Source organism: Podarcis gaigeae, assembly GCF_964106915.1.
Source record: "Podarcis gaigeae genome assembly, chromosome: 1".
In the NCBI taxonomy this organism is placed as follows: domain Eukaryota; kingdom Metazoa; phylum Chordata; class Lepidosauria; order Squamata; family Lacertidae; genus Podarcis; species Podarcis gaigeae.
The window spans coordinates 46,184,088-46,201,825 of NC_139678.1; the positions used below are offsets into that span (position 1 = coordinate 46,184,088).

The following is a 17,738-nucleotide window of genomic DNA, read 5'->3' on the forward strand; positions in this document are numbered from 1 at the left end:
AGGATGCCCAAATCATGTTGATAAGAGCTGAATTACCTCCAGAAGGTAGGTAGAGAGCACAGCTGCTCTGCTGTGCAGGATGTGCTATCGCTGCACACATTTGCTCCTCTCTGCAGTCCAAAAGCAGCAGGCACGCCGCCCAGTTGCTTGGGGTGGGAGGCGCAGCTGTGTTTTGGTGCATTCCAGCTGGCCTGAGGCTCTCCTGCCTGAAGTAGCCAGAGGGTAAATTTTGTCTGCAAATTTCTGTGCCCGACGCTGACAGCCCCAATTGTTCACTGGCACCATTTTCCTCTGCACTGCTGGACCGGGAGGCTGTCAGCTCCAAGGTCGCTGCTAGGTAGCTCTGGCGCTTCCCGCAAAACTATGGGAGCAGCGTTTGGAGAAGAGCTAGACAACCCTGTGCAGAAAATCACAAAAGAAAAGCAAGCGGGGCAAGAAGCCCTTGAGCAACAATGTGAACAGTAATACTGCCTGTGCTGTAGGGCTGGACCATTTCAGATCACAGGTGGGAGGAGTGCATGGCTGAATGCTCCCCCAAATAGAAAACTAGGATGCCAAGGAGAGGATTAGGCTAGAATGGTCTCCCTGGCGTATTAGCTTACCACAGGCAGAAATACTTTTGATGCAAGGAAACATTCAAATGTACAATCGACCACCTGCAGCCTGAATTGGTGCAGTCCTAGAAGTCCTAAATTATTATTATTTTCTTGCTCTGCATCCTTGAAGAGGACTCTCCAAAGGTTCAATTTAAGCACTTTAAAATTTTTTAAGCAATTTAAGGGGGAGGTATTGTTTTGTTGTTGCTTTAATTATGTATATTGTGTTTTTATGCTGTGAACCGTCCTGAGATCTACAGATGAAGGGCAGTATACAAATTTAATCAATACATAAATAAATAATGAAAACACAAAGTCTAGTAAGCGATACCATTTTATACTGCCTCTTTCATTCTCCAATCAACAGGAAAGGCTAGCTCAGACCAACAGGCCCATCTAGAGTAGCACTCTCTCATCTGACTATGACTACGGAGGCGTTCAGAGAAAGTCAAAGAGGAGGGCACAAAACCATTATCCACTCCGGCTTGTTAGCCCCCAACATCTTGTGGCGCCAACAAAGCCATGTAGAGATTGATCATTAAAATTCCTTCCTGCTGAGAAGACAGTAATTAATCAGGGAGCAGTGGCTGTATCCTCATTGTGGGGCAACTGGCCACTGGTTCAATCAGTTGATTTATATTGCAATGAGTCCCAGGTGTGATTCTAGTAGGAAGGGGACCTACCTGTGCGTACATAATTTCTCTCCTGAATGAGGGCAGAAATATGGTGCCTGAGCCGAAGAGTTATGAGGCCTCAACAAGATGCATTGCAGGAAGCATCCTGTGCCTAACCCCATTTTCTAGCTAGTTTATAAATACCACGATTGGTTATTTACAGCTAATATTAGCATTGTTTTCTTCCAGGTTTTTTTTTGGGGGGGAGGGGCATCTCTCTGGAAAAAACCAAGAGGCCATAGAGCCATAAAAGGATGAGTCTAAGGAAGCTCTACAGCAACTTTTATCAAAATGGTGCCTTCAGAAATTTTGACTACAACTCCCATTGGCCCCAGACACCATAGACATGCTTGTCATGTCTGATTGAAACTGTAGGCTAAAACCTCTGGAAGGTGCCAGGTTGGTTGGTGAAAACTGCCCTATAACCCCAATTGTCTACTTCCCTGTACGCCCTAAAGGTACATACTGAAAAAAGCTGCCCAGCCTTTCAAGAGGAACTGTGAAGTCCCTGGTCAGGTTGTCTACTTTTAAGCAATGACCCGCCTTATTAAAAAGGAAAGTTTTGATATGGAAATGGAAACTGACCCATGTTCAACTGAACCTCAAAAACAAAATGTTTCTTCCTTCAGCCTTGCATGCATGAATTGGTTTAAACTCAATCTGACATAAACTCAGTTGAGCACCTGCCCTTGCAACATCCCAAATGACAAGATGGCTAATCACAGAAAACAGGAGCGTTGTGTGATGCTCAAGGTGATCTCAAGGCAAGATGATGAAGCTTTCAGGGCTGAGCATCACATACAGCTTCCATAATAGTGGCTTATTCCACGAAAGGCCATGCTGTTGCATAATGGGATGCATTACTCATGGGCACACAAGGCAACCAGAGCAATCTTGCAAAAGATGAGCCTATAAGCCTCCAATATGGGCAGACATGAAAGGTTCACCTCTTGGCCACTGATATCTATTATCTGATACTTTGATGAATGGAGTTCTGTCCTTCCTTCTTTAACTGGATGGAAGAAAACCTAGGTAAGTGTCTTCGGTTAAGACTCTCAATCAAACGGAGACGAATTACACCATCATATAGGGCCCCCTTATGACTTGACACCACTTTACATATCGCAGTATTTCATGATACCTGACAATTAAGGGATATATTGGAAGCTTTTTGTTGTTCTCTAGTTGAGTAACTCATCGCTACAATGATGTAGGACCATCTGCCAATGTGATTTTTGCCCTAGCTGGAATTTACCAAATTAATCTTACCAAAGTGCATTTAGCTTTTGTTGAGTTCCTGCAGATGTTATGCCTTAGCAGAACCCAAATCACCTAATATTTTGTGTGAGGGCACATCTAGTGGCCATTCTCTGCACCTGGTGCGACATGGAAGCACATTAGTTTCTCCCTCCGCATTCCACAGCCACTGTTTCAGGGGTTGCACAAAGGATACAGAAGCTTTGATAGACAAAATAAGATGATAAGGCATGTCTCTGAAAACAGCTTTGCGTAGAGCATGGATGGGAATGTGGGGGCAGGATTTGCAAATTTACTGTGGGAATGGTGAAGTTTCTGGCATTCACCAGGCACATAAGAGCCCAGCTGTGATATCCAGTGGAATGTTTTAAAATAATAATATAGCATGAATATGCATGAGAAAGAATGGGAAATGGGGAAATATCTAAGCTGAGGAAGGACGTGTATCTAAATATCACTGTGGTTGAGGAGTGGGGAAGACAGATAAAGAGAGGATGTGGTTCAAAATAAATGGTTCAGATTTTTCAAATAGCAAATGTGTCTCATGCTTTGTCTTTTGCTTTAACAGAAATTTCATTAGAAAACAAACTATTACTAGACATATATCTCTCTACACAGAAGGCAGACATTTTGGTCACCAGTGTAGTGAAATCAGGATCAGATCACACTGAACTTTATTTGTTGTGCTAGGAATGCTCTCCGACCTTGCGCTGAACCGAATATGCAGAATAAGCACATTTAAATGCCTAAACAACAGGTATTGCATAGCATAAGGCTCTCTTGACTGAATGTAGGGTGCTGCTGCTCAGGTATGGGTGTGTGTGTGTGTGTGTGTGTGTGTGAGAGAGAGAGAGAGAGAGAGAGAGAGAGAGAGAAAGAAAGAAAGAAAGAAAGAAAGAGAAATATGAATATATGTGTGTTCTGTGTTTATGTGTAGTCTGTGTGTGAGAAAGATGCACTTGGTCAAAGAAAGAAAGAAAGAAAGAAAGAAAGAAAGAAAGAAAGAAAGAGGGGTGGGGAGTTTGAATGGTATTGTCTATGAGGAAGGGAGAGAGATGTACTTTGGTAAACAGAGGAGAAATGGGAGTGTGAAAAAATCAGTATTGTATGAGCTCTACAATCAGGACCAGCATGAGGTTGCCCCGGGGGTGGTGTGGGGGCAAGTGGCAGCAAGTGCATTATGCCACAACCATGGCAGCCATTTTGAGTTATGCCATGCCCTAACAACAGCAGTTTTGTGACTGGCACCCACAACATTCTCTCAGGATTTGAAATGTGTTCCTGGTCCAAATGTGTTCAGTGGTGGGAGGAAAAAATCCTTAAATAAGAGACACGGGGGAATGATTAATGGACTTCAATGTCTGTACACCAATGCGCAAAGCATGGGAAATAAACAAGATGAGCTTGAGCTCTTGGTACAGCAAACTAAATATGACATAATAGGCATCACTGAAACCTGGTGAGATAAGTCCCACGATTGGAATGTAATAATGGAGGGATACAATCTATTTCAGAGAAACAGACCAGACAAGAAAGGAGGAGGAGTGGCGTTATATGTCAGGGATGTGTATACCTGTGAAGAGATCCAAGATTTAGAACCTCAAAGCCAAAGTGAGAGCATTTGGGTCAAAATTAAGGGAGAGAAGAATAACAGTGACCTCATTGTGGGAGTTTACTATAGATCCCCAAGCCAAACGGAGGACATAGATGATGCCTTCCTGGAACAGATGGCCAAGCATGCAAAAGGAAGGGAGATAGTAGTAATGGGGGACTTCAATTACCCGGATATTTGTTGGATGTCAAACTCAGCCAAGAGCATAAGGTCAAACAGATTCCTCACTGGCCTTGCAGACAACTTCATTGTCCAGAAAGTGGGAGAAGCAACAAGAGGAACAGCCATTTTAGATCTGGTCCTAACCAATGTTGATGACCTGGTTAGTGGGGTAGAAATGGAAGGATCATTAGGCGCGAGTGATCATGCTCTTCTGAAGTTTACTATACAGCGGAAAGGAGCAGCTAAGCATACTAGGACTCAATTTCTTGACTTCATGAAGCTGACTTCATAAAACTTAGGGAAGTGCTGGGTGAGATCCCATGGACAGTAATACTAAAAGGAAAGGGAGTTCATGATGTCTGGGAGTTTGTTAAGAGGGAGATAGTAAAAGCACAACTTCAGGCAATACCAATGAGACGGAAACATGGAAGGTGCCTAAAGAAGCCAGGGTGGCTATCTAAAGAACTTTTAACTGAGTTAAGATTAAAAAAGGATGTGTACAAAAAATGGAAAAGGGGGGAAACCACCAAAGAGGAATTCAAACAAATAGCCAGCACGTGTAGACACAAAGTCAGAAAAGCTAAAGCACAGAATGAACTCAGGCTTGTAACTGGCTGACTGACCGAACCCAAAGGGGGTTCATCAATGGTTCCTCTTCATCCTGGAGAAGAGTGACTAGTGGGGTGCCACAGGGTTCTGTCTTGGGCCCGGTCTTATTCAACATCTTTATCAACGACTTGGATGATGGACTCAAGGGCATCCTGATCAAATTTGCAGATGACACCAAACTGGGAGGGGTGGCTAACACCCCAGAGGACAGGATCACACTTCAAAACGACCTTGACAGATTAGAGAACTGGGCCAAAACAAACAAGATGAATTTTAACAGGGAGAAATGTAAAGTATTGCACTTGGGCAAAAAAAAAATGAGAGGCACAAATACAAGATGGGTGACACCTGGCTTGAGAGCAGTACATGTGAAAAGGATCTAGGAGTCTTGGTTGACCACAAACTTGACATGAGCCAACAGTGTGACGCGGCAGCTAAAAAAGCCAATGCAATTCTGGGCTGCATCAATAGGAGTATAGCATCTAGATCAAGGGAAGTAATAGTGCCACTGTATTCTGCTCTGGTCAGACCTCACTTGCAGTACTGTGTCCAGTTCTGGGCACCACAGTTCAAGAAGGACACTGACAAACTGGAACGTGTCCAGAGGAGGGCAATCAAAATGGTCAAAGGCCTGGAAACAATGCCTTATGAGGAACGGCTAAGGGAGCTGGGCATGTTTAGCCTGGAGAAGAGGAGGTTAAGGGGTGATATGATAGCCATGTTCAAATATATAAAAGGATGTCACATAGAGGAGGGAGAAAGGCTGTTTTCTGCTGCTCCAGAGAAGCGGACACGGAGCAATGGATCCAAACTACAAGAAAGAAGATTCCACCTAAACATTAGGAAGAACTTCCTGACAGTAAGAGCTGTTCGACAGTGGAATTTGCTGCCAAGGAGTGTGGTGGAGTCTCCTTCTTTGGAGGTCTTTAAGCAGAGGCTTGACAACCATATGTCAGGAGTGCTCTGATGGTGTTTCCTGCTTGGCAGGGGGTTGGACTCGATGGCCCTTGTGGTCTCTTCCAACTCTATGATTCTATGATTCTAGGTTGACTCCTCTTGTTCTAAGTGGTTCTTCCTTTGTTTCCCCTCAGATTCCATCTTCCTCTCTACCCTTTATTGTCCCACTTGTCGATAAATTTAGATTGTACACTCTGTACACTCCTTGGGGCACTGTTATTTTGCAATGTGCTGTGTACTGGATCCATCTTGTAAACTTGTCCATCTAAGAATCCGTCTTGTAAACTTGTCCATCTAAGAACCAGTAGTGCAATGTCTGACAGAAAATTACCCACATTGCCTTTTTGTACCAGAAGGCGGACAGGAATGTTTTCCCCACCACACTAAGAATTCATGATTAGAGATATATCCATCTACTGCCAAGAAAAGAGCTTAATGTGCATTTAAAGTGGAAAGAAGATTTTTATGAATATAGGTATTATGAAATATTTTTAACACAAAAATATCAAGACTACTTAGACTATCCTTCCTCAGCCTTAGGTCCCCAGATGTTATTGAACCAGATGTCTCAGCATTGGCCACAATGCTTAGGGATGATGGGAGTTGGAGTCCAACAACAGACAGAGACCAAGTACTGGAGAAGACTGCTTTAGATCATCATTATGATGCTAAACAGGTCCAAATCAGATTAAACTTGTTTTAGTTTACACTTAAAGTAGTACTTTGTCTCCTTTTACTATTTTTTTTTAGCTAGTTCCCCTGTGCTCCCATTTCTCAGAGCATTGAGAACAATTCTGAGAAATCAGCCGTATTATTTCCATACCTAGCTGAGTTATCACACAGTTTCAAGCCATCCTCACTTATTGCCACATTGTGAGAGACGTTCAAATGCCATTACATTGAGCAAAAAGCCATTCACCTCCAAGCCAAAGTGTTGTAGACTGATTTCTCCCTTTCTCTACAAAAGAGACTTATTTGCGACTTAGTTGTCCAGGAATGAATAAATAACCCTAACAGGGTCTTTTTCTTCCTACAAGCGCAGGGAGATGTCTCGAATTCTCCCATCAGCTTGGCTTACTCTGTGTGACTAAATTGTGAGACAGACAAAATGGGAAGAAGTATGCAGAAAGTGCAACCACACAACAAAGACTTCTTTCCCAACCCAGTATCACCTCTTCAAATATGGTGTTTTTTACAGAATGTGTGCATAAAGCAGGCCAGCACAACTTGTGATACAACAAACTTGAATGCAGCCCACTGGCCGTGTGCAACAGATAGTGAGGGGTTCAGAAAACCATCCATGTTTGCTGCCTTCCTGGAACTGCAAAGCAACAACAGACAGACTGCCAAACACTTGGCAGGCCAACCTATAAGCTTGGGCTACACAAGCTGTGCAGGCCTGGCATAACATTTTGATCATATCGCCCAAGAAGCAGGGCCAACATTTTTTACTTGTGCAAAATGCAAAGCAACTCTGCTGAAATCAGATCCCTCACAGGAAGCTTAGAGTCTGGCTTTATGGACCAAATCCTGAGCTGGCAGTCAGTAGCTTTGCCCCTTTCTATGCAGCTGAGGACCCCAAAATATATTTTTGGACGGATATTACTGACAGTGAGTGAAGAAGCTAAAAAGCACTTTTAAAACCATTATTTAAAAAGTGGATGATAATATGTCTACTATCTCATCGTGGTAAAACTGAATTCTTCCTCCCATCCTTAGGGAACTTTCAATTATTATTTTACTGGACCCGAACGGTTGTATGAAAGGGGACATGTGGCAAGATCAGCAAGAGCTCTTTCTGTGGCGACGGAGTAAGGTATTTTGGACCACCCTTTCCTCTTGCTCTGATTCCTCTTTGCCTACTTTAATCTGCATTTCCACTCAAGGATGGCAACACATGTATTGCGTACCATTCTCTCAGGCGGAGGAAAAAACCTCTTCAGGTTTCGCAAAGGATTCTAGATCTGAGAAGTTACTGTCAAGTCAGCAATAGCCATTATCCATGGCTAGGGAGAATTAACGCCAGGGCTACCAAGATATGCAGAAGATGGATATTTTTGCCTGTACACATGCAGCAGCAGCAAGAGGAGACATGAGTGTGAGAAAGTGCCTGCATTGCGAATACGGATCTCAACCAAATCTTTATCAAGATTTCTCTTAGGGCCCCTACATTAAATGACACCCATAGTCAGTCCCCCCCCCAACCATCTCTGCCTAAGTTGGCATCCTGCATACAGCAAGTTGTGCTCCTCTGAAATCAAGCGAGAAACAGAGAATTATCTTGATTGAACTCAGTGCCATTACAAAGCTGTACAAGTAGAAAAGTGTTGATGTAAACTATGAAAAGAGGAACCTCCGGGTGGGCCAGGCTCTCCCTCGTGGTTTCCTTCGCCTTCCCTGTGCTCCCTTCCGTCTCTTTCTCTTCCCATCTCGTTTGCACTCCCAGCCGTACACACACACACAGACACGCACACACACAGTGACCCATTTGCCCCCAAATGATATTTCCGCCGTGGAGGAGGTTGAGTGAGTGCAGCTGTCTTTCGGAGATGCCAGCGACCGCTTGCTGAGACGATGCTGTCAAGAAGATTGCATCAAGCCTGTGAGGCGCTTGCCTGCCAGTGACTTCCCCTGGAGGAACAAACAAAAGGGAGAGGGAAGGAAGAAAGCCAAGGATGTGAATATATCCCAGTTACTCAGGAAAACAGGCCAGATTGCACAGGGATTGGGAGGTCAGCACAGTGACCAGACAGGAAAGGAAAGGCAGTGATAGTTCAGAAGCCTCCTTCATCAACCTAGGGCCCACCAGATGTTTTAACCACAACTCCCATCAGCTCCACCTAGCAAGGCCAAGGTGACCTCATGTTTGGGACTACATCTCCCATCGGTTCCAGCCAGATGGCCATGCTGGCTGGTCCTGATAGAAGCTGTAGATCAGGATGGCACCAGATGGGCTGTATGGGGGTTGGGAGGACACCTTTCTTATGCTGTGGCTCTTTCAGGTGATAAAAACCCCAGGTGCCAAACTTGCTGATTCAGCACACTTCAAATAGTTGCAAGGACGGCTGGAGAGCTGGTCGCTGAGCACATCCCAGCTGGTAGAGCAGGCTAGGTAAGTATAGTTAATCCCACCACATTTTTCCCCTGCCAAAGGGTCCTACTTGGCTGCAAAATAAGCCTCCTGTTTAATCCTGGCTTTGTTGTACTCATGCGGCAAAGAGTCCTGCCATACACTTACAAATACATTAGAACTGTTCTCAGCTTTGCCCAGATGCTCAGGGCAATCTGGTTGTGCCTGTATGTGCGCAAGTGTGTTTTTGCATCGTTTGAAATGGCAAGTGTATAATGTTTCACAAAAAATCCAAGGCTATTTTGCTGAGCAGCACCATATTCATCTAATTGATGGCTGCTTAAGCAACAAGCACAAAGATGTTTATATTTAACCCTTATTGGCAACCGTTAGTCCTTCCCTTGGTTGAGAAGAGATACTCTTTCCAACCTACTGATGTTGAAATTCCTCTTTTCTCTGAATTCCTTGATTCAATAAGCTTATGCCCAATTTATATTACATTTGCATCCCAATCCTGCATACATAGATACTGGCCAAGCCCCAACTGGAAGGTAAACCAAACACTTTCATACCAAAGTACCCCACATGTTCAAAATTGATGAACAGTTGACATTTGAAATTATGTGATATACTTTAAAGCTGCATGATCGTGTAATTCCACAACAAGTACCTACCTGGGCATCCACATGATAAAATTCCAGAGTTATCTCAAGGCATTCTTCCCAGAGCTACTATTCTGAGGTTGTAATGCAAATTACGGCTGTTTCTTTTACTTTTTAGCTTTGTTTATGCAGCCAGTGGTGTATGCAAAATAACAGAATGTGTGCCACAAGAATGCAACAGATTTCTCAGAATACAGTAGGTAATGTTCACCCTGATCAGAAAAATCCATAACATGCTTTATCATTCATTTCTGTAGTTTAACTCATAGTCTTCTTTTCCTCATTTGCTTGCAATCACTAGATCTAGTTGCGAACTGAATGTGGAAGTTCTGCCCACAGCTATCTGTGTGGACCAACGTACTGTTGTTTGGAGGGCACACAAAATTTCCCCTCCTCCTGAACTTCTTGCACCCATTTGAAGCTGAGAAAGACTTTTCATGGGCCTAGCCAAGGGAAGGCAGGGAGGGGGGCACCTGCCCCTCCCAATCAAGTAAATAAATAAAAATAACTGACTAATCACGTCTCAGATAGCTCAGTTCTATATTGCCCCCCCCCCCAATATAAATCCTAGCTACTCCCATGTGGCTTTTGCCTCTCTAACAGAACAATTAGATGTGCGCCGCCTCAGAAATAAATCTCAATGTGTTCAGTAGAGTTCACTCACAGGTAAATAGATATAGGATTGCAATTTAAGCTTCTTGGGAGCTATCAAAAAGAGGGAGGAGGCATCCATGATTTCAACTCTGCCACTATTTATAAAGTTCCTTTATCCAGACACCTCTGGTTGGTTACCCATCTAAATGAAGAGTAGATTCTGTAATGTCCTCCAGAGGTTGTTGGATTATAACTTCCATCATCCATGGTGCTTTGGTGTTGCAATCCAACAGCATCTAGAGGACATTCATTGGCTATTCCTAATCTAAATGAATCTGACTGGATTATAACAAGCAAGCAAGCAAGCAAGCAAGCAAGCAAGCAAGCAAGCAAGCAAGCAAACAAACACCTAATCTGTGTGCATGTAGGAGCACTCTATGGCAGAGGCCTCCCTGATGTTGCCCATGCCCTGTCTGATAAAGTTGTCTTTAGACACCTGGAATGAGCATCCTCTCCTGATTATGATTCCAGTACCATTGTTATTTTCAGGGTCCTGAAGGAAGCTGAAGGTAGGTCTGCCAGGGCTAACTTTATCCCTAGAGAGTCTCTGGCTCCTGGCTTTGGATTTCATAAAAGGGCAGCAAATTATAAGCTATTTTATTATTGTTGTATTTTTGCTCCCAGTGAGAGGTACCTGTATAATTTTCTGCCACAGGTGTCAAAATATTTAGGCCTTTGGTACTATCCGCCTTTGGGACACGGATGCTGCTGTGGGTTAAACCACAGAGCCTAGGACTTGCCGATCAGAAGGTCGGTGGTTCGAATCCCCGCGAAGGGGTGAGCTCCCATTGCTCTGTTCCTGCTCCTGCCAACCTAGCAGTTCAAAAGCATTTCAAAGTGCAAGTAGATAAATAGGTACCGCTCCGGCGGGAAGGTAAACGGCGTTTCCGTGCGCTGCTCTGGTTCGCCAGAAGTGGCTTAGTCATGCTGGCCAAATGACCCGGAAGCTGTATGCCAGCTCCCTTGGCCAATAAAGTGAGATGAGTGCTGCAACCCCAGAGTCAGTCACGACTGGACCTAATGGTCAGGGGTCCCTTTACCTTTTTACTATCCACCTTGACTTTTGAGGCAAGTGTAGCCAATTGCCACTCTGCCTCTGGTAGGAATATTTTGGGGGCTTTCTCTGAGGACGAGATGAGCAACTGACTTGCCTTTCCTTCCCAGGAGCTAGATTGCAGGGTTTAAAAAGCACAGTTGTGTGGTGCCTCTAATCACAAGGGGAATGCTATTCCTGAAACCTCCAGATATTCATAGAAATGGGTTCTCACAGAAGAGGAAGAAATGAGAAGAGGAACAATCTCATTTGTTAGTTAACTTCTCAAACACTGAACTGTCTCAACGGTGCTTAGCACAGCATCAAAGTTAAACTGAAGGTCAAAGGTAGAGCAGAAATGTCTTCTGTAATACGTAGACTAATTTAGCCCCTTTTGGAACATTAACTTCAGCATCTCCCTGCTTCCTCTTATTTCTAAGCAGCTACAGCAGCAGGGTGGTAACATTGAGCTCAACTGTGTTGGCAAGATGTAGGGGATGTGCTTCCCCATCTGACTACAGGCCTCAATGGAGGAAGCTTTCAAAGAGTTGTTACATGACTATTGGCAGCCTCAGTCTTTGTGTGTCAGGCAGGATGCTGGACTTTGAAATCCTGGAATAGCGACTTGACTTTCTGAAAGCAGCTGTGAGCTATGTGCCTTCCTCCTTGCCCCAGGTTTTATTTTATTTGTTTTTTTAAAATTATATCCTGTTTTAAAAAAATTATCTTCGTCTCAAAATGGCTCTCAAATATGCACCACACAGAATAAAAAACTTATATTAAATCCCCAGAAATTTAAAATGACTGAACAGGTTTAATTTCTTGTGATCAGCTGACTCGTCCACAGTCTCATGCACTGGTGGTGTCTATCCACTGGGTCTTATATTTGGCGAGGGGAATCAGAGTGTCATCCTATAATACATCAAACTCCAATTGCCAACATGAATTACTCAGCCCTCCTTGGTCCTGCTGAAAGGAAGCATGGTATAGCCACTAAAAGGAACCAGCGACAGGCCCAAACTCTTAGAGGACCTAAACTCATGCATACAGGCATGAGTGGACAGCGTACTACCAAGAAGGCAAGCTCCACATCCATGAACATCCATAATTTGATAAATGCCTATCATGTCACCATGAGCATGTGTGAAATTAAGATTCCCCCGGCATGCATAGATTTATACTTGTTTTCACTAAATTGCATTTGCCATTTTACCACCCATTGACTCAGTTAGGAGAGGTCCTTTTGGAGATCTTCACAATATATATTAATTTTCATGACTCAAGTTAAATAGCACAGGTCTCATGACCAATCCTTGTGGGGGGGATTCCACGTTCTACATCCCTGGACTGGGAAAACTGTCCATTTATTCCTGCTCTCTGCTTCCTGCTACTTAACCACTTCTGATCCACAAGAGGAACTCTTCCAACACTGCTATTCTTCAATACCCTGGGAAACGGCTGTGAGGGGCATGATGACTCTTAACATCTCCTCAGGCAGGAGGCCACATAGCAACTTGCATTGACAGCACACGATGTCTCCTGTACTTCAACCAGTGCTGCGGAGAGCAAAAAGTATTATACTAATAACTCCCCCCCACCCAATTGATCAACTCCACTCACACTGAATATTAGATTCCTCTCAGCTATCCAGAAGGCACCCAGCCTCTTGAGAGACGTTAAACTTTTCCCACAATGACAATACAGGGAAATAAAGAGGCTGTGTTTTTGCGGGCTTATATCTACAGCTACAATATTCCTTAATTCAGGCCATGTGGTGCATTGGGCCTCTCAGAATCTGCATTGACAACAAATCTTTAAAAACACAGGGCATGCATAACCATTTCTTATTGAACCAGGATTTTTCATAGGACACCCCCAAAATCTCCATGTGTTTTCAATGCATAATTCTTTTAAAGATCTTAAGGACCGTATCCTTTTATAAGCGGCCTTTTATTAGCATTTGCTGGGGGAGAAATGATACACACATCATAAACATAAGAAGGGTAACATAAATTAGGAAAAGAAACAAAGTTAAATGCTCAAGTAAGTTATTTTTTTTAAAAAAAGCAACAGTAAAGAAAAGTAATGTCAAGAGAACATAAAATCTACACAGATAAATTCACATGAAAAGAGATCAAAAGAAGAATCGATTTAGCATGCATATAACAAATAATGGGTAACAACATAAAAACGAAGCCTTATATAGATTCTCTTTCTTAAAAAGTCAAAAGCATATGTCTTGAATACTATTTCCATGGAAATTAAACGTTTACCTAGATGAAGAATCACAATCTGGATGTACAAATGTCAGCTCACTAAGTACAGGCATGTCACACTTACCCTATTGGCGCCCGGAGATTGCACAGTAACTATCTGACTGCCCGATCCTTTCATTTCCAGCTGCATCTAAGGTAAATTTCCTGATGGTGTACATGCACAGTCACTATGACAAATGCAATGACTGTATGTCAGGAATGGCTAACCTGGGGCCCTCCACATTTTTTATGAAAACTGTCCCCCAGCCAGCAAGACCAATGGCTGTCAAGAGATGATAGGATCATAACTCCAACATCTGGAGTGCCACAGGTTAGCCACCCCTGCTACCTGGTGTGCTGCCTACCAAGCATGCAGACACAGCTGTCCCCTCTGCCATTGAAAAACAGCCTCGTTGTGTGTCCTCCCTTAAGGGCAGCTCTTCATATTAGTATTACAGGTGTACTTGCAGGCATGATGGAGAACATCCAACTTACTTGTGCAATGTAAACACTGTTTTGATGCCTCTGCTACATGAGACTAAAACTGTGCCAGCTTCACGTCTTCCCCCCTTTCTTGTAGTGTCCTGATGAAAATCACACTGTGCTTATCTAGAGGGGTTACAAAGATCAGGGCACGGAGAGACACACAGCTCTCAACTCCTAACTTTTGCATGCAAGACCTCCGTGAAACATTAAGTCTGTTGCAGTAAGGGATGGATGAACCTATCAGTTTGGGTTTCCCCCCAGTTTCTCATTTCCCCAATCTTCAGCTCACCACCTTTCTGCATCACTTTGCAAATGCTTCTGCCATTGTTTTAGTGTGTATTTCTCCTAATATAACAGTTTTGTATGCAGTTTTCCTCCTGAATTGTAGGACTGTGGAGCAGGGGCACTGGCCCCTAGGGACCCGGCCCTTCTGGCCTCCCCCTATATTTTGGGGAGTGGAGCCAGGGCCCGCCAATCACCAAATGTGGCATGCCTGGAGCAGCCGGCTTCTTCTTTCTCCTTCTCCTGCCGCAGAGGGGAAGGAGGGTTGAAGCTGCTGATGGTGCCAAGAGGAGTCAGAGGAGGAGCTGCCAGCCATTGAGTCATGTGGCCACTGCATTTGGCTCCGCCCCTGGCTCCTCCCAATGTGCATGACATCACATGTGCAATGTCAGCCCCCCCCCCCCCCGCCACTGTCCTCACAAGTTTGGGGATACATTTCCCAGCACCTCCTGCCATGACCTAGAAGGTGGGAAAGCAGAGAAAGACAGAAAAAGGGCTGCAGCCTGAGAGCAGCTCTGTGGGGCCTGTGGAAGCCCCAGTGGGGACTTGGAGACGAATAAGAGTCAGTCTAGTGATCTGGAAACAGGTAGCCCTGGGATTGTTGCTAGGCAAGGTAGTTCTGTGGGAAAGACCCTGAGAAGAAGGCCAAACACAGTCTTGAAACTGTGCAGGCCTCCTGTTGGCCGGTAAATGTAGAAGCCTGTGCTGTTGTACTTTGGGCCCAGATCTTTTGTGACACCCCAAGGAAGCTGCAGTTTTCCTTGTTTCCCCAGCTCCTTCTCCACCACCCCAATTAAATGAACTGCTGCGTGTTAACTGCATGTCAGGTGTGATTGCTCAAACTCACCAGGGTCAGTAAAGAAAATATTAATACTAAAGTGCCTTCAGCACTTTCCTCCAGTCCTGATTATATGCACCCACTACTGATTTGAAAATCCATTACACTGCATATATAAAATAACAGAAAAACTGAAAGACACTATTTAGTACATTCCTTTTTGCATTCAAAGCAATCGAGTGTACATGAGTCTGTTTCATGCCGTTTGGGAAGCTTTCCTGGTGAGCAAACATTCAAAGCCTTTCTTAGGAGCCAGCAATGGTTCTTAAACAAGATAGAGCTATTTAGTTTTAAATGCCCTTCAGCCATGGTGAGGCGCTGGCAGTGGTTCATTAGAAAAGAAAAGCTAATCCTTGCAAAATGCGTTTTGGCTGTAGGAGGCATTTGTCCCTTCAACATGCAGGATCAGAGAGAAAAAGTAACAAACCTCACATATTCTGTGTAGGAGAGACAAGACTCTGGGCAGTATCCCAGTCCAGAGTGACTGACATCTGAACTAAGGACTCGGGCACCATTTCCTGGGGTCCTCAGTGCATGGGATGCTGAAACAGCTTCTCAGAGAAGCTTCCAGTGGGATTTCCCCAGTGCTGCCATTGCCCCCCAGCCAGTGAAGTGGGATGGGTTTGCAAGGCAGGATACACTGCCATCACGGGTCAATCAAAGGGCAATTATCAAGGAGGAAAGAGATGGTCCATCTTAGTCTTGGAGGGAAAAAAGGTAAGGAGGGGAGATGAGAGTGGTGCAGAAAATTATGCATGGTACAGAGAACATGGATAGGGAGTGTCCCCCCCCCCCCCAGTAATACTACAACATGAGGTCATCCAATTAACATGAATGCTAGAAGATTCAGGATAGACAATAGGATAAACTTCACATCATGTTCAGGGGCTTCCTGTAGGCTTTTGATGGCCACAGTGGGCAATGGGATTCTGGACCAGATAGGTCTTTGTTCTGATTTAGCATCTATGTTTTTAATGTCATAGTCACTACAGTACCAACCGAGCTTAGAAAAAGAAATACTCTTTTTTTTCTGTGCGTGCATGAAAAGCAGTTTGGTTTCTGGAACCCATTTCTGAATCTGCTTCTTTGCTGCTGTGCAGAAAGGCTGTGGTGGAAATCGAAGATGCATTAAAAGCTAGCTGAAGAAAGAAAAGGCAAGAATCCAAAGGGTCACCTGCCTGAACCACGGACGTTCCACACTAAAGTTCAGAAGACTTCTATTAAGAGACAGACAGCCAAGCTCAAATCTCATGGAACAGGTTCGTTGTGGCCATTTCTACTCTTTTTTTGAACACTGTTATCCACTGAAGCTGAGATTTGAAGGGGAAGACAGACATATATTTTTTCCGTCAAGGGTAGGAACAACTTCAGGGTATGTGTGATTTTTCAGCAGGAAAGCAGAAGTCACATTCTTCCCATACCAACCTTTCCCTTCAAATGGCAACCTCAGTGGCTGCATGACACAAAAGGTGGTGGGATGTGAGGGAGAGCAATTTTTTTTTAAAAAAAGGAAGAACATATATTGTGTAGTTCTGTCCTCAGTAGAAATAAAAAAGGAGGGAATGTAAACAAGGAGCCTTATCCATTATTCTACAACTGAGATGGAAACCTTGTTAGACAGCCAGCATGGCTGATGGTTAGGGAAGATGGGAAGATGTAGACCAGCAACATCTGGGGGGGCCACAGCTTCCCCCTCCCTGTTTCACATGGTGGCATTTGCAATTAGAAAGCAATTAGGGCAGCTAATTTAGGGAAGCTTTTAATGTTTGATGTATTATAGTATTTTAATATTTTTTTGGAAGCCGCCCAGAGTGGCTGGGGAAGCCCAGCCAGATGGGCGAGGTATAAATAATAAATTATCATCATCATCATCATCATCATCATCATCATCATCATCATTAGGACTAAGATGGAACTGCTTGCCTTATTCATGCTTCCAAAAGTTTATTGAAAAGTGTTTTCCATGTTTTGGTGTGTTCTTCTCAGGACTATTTTCTTTGTTGTCTTTACTGCCGTCAGCTTCATTTGCTCCAAGCTGCCATTTAATCTGACTGGCCTTGGGGACCCCCTTTAGGTCAGCAATGATTTTGTGGTGCTGCCTAAGCACATCCTGGGTAGGTGCAAACAAGGCCACATACTGTACACCTCCACAGCCAACAGGCTGAGCAGCCATGTGGGCAAATGAGGGAGAGGATCGTGAAGGCAAGTTAGAAGGCAGAAGCCCACTAGGGCACCAAAGAGAACCAAAGGAGTACAAATGTTTTTCGTTATCGTTCAGCTGCATCATCTTTGCTAATTTCAAGGGAAATCTGGCAATGAAAGAACACAGCTGTAACTGTAATGGCTATCAAATCAGAAAATTATTTCCCCCTATTTAGCTCACAGCTAAATATTTTTCCTGTATGGAGAGTAATGACTTACAAGATGTTTCTTCAATGGCTTTGGGTGGTTGATTACTAGCAAGGACACACGTCACTTGCTTGCAAGGGGACTGGAAAGTGAGGCAGCTAGGATGCAGATAGTGGAGATAAAATTCCTCTGAGTATCTCTGCAACTGGCTGGTGGGTTTTCAAGGCCTCCTATTTGCTTTT

The 17,738-nt window shown here is 44.0% G+C and overlaps 1 protein-coding gene across 6 annotated transcripts in view; it reads right to left on the minus strand.

The window, feature by feature from the left end:
- Window positions 1–6,309: 6,309 nt before the first annotated feature.
- Window positions 6,310–17,738, minus strand: part of RGS6 (regulator of G protein signaling 6) — a 210,572-nt gene continuing 199,143 nt past the window's right edge. For 3 of the 6 annotated variants that reach the window (XR_014566293.1, XM_083747320.1, XM_083747319.1), the window contains one exon: window positions 6,310–8,498. Coding sequence is in view for 5 of the 6 variants with exons in the window: in XM_083747320.1 (XP_083603446.1) it covers window positions 8,448–8,498 (51 nt within the window). In the remaining variant the exon portion in view is untranslated. Of the gene's footprint in view, window positions 8,499–11,324; window positions 16,253–17,738 lie in introns of those variants that run through there. The other 3 variants (XM_083747316.1, XM_083747317.1, XM_083747318.1) reach the window with 1 other exon arrangement.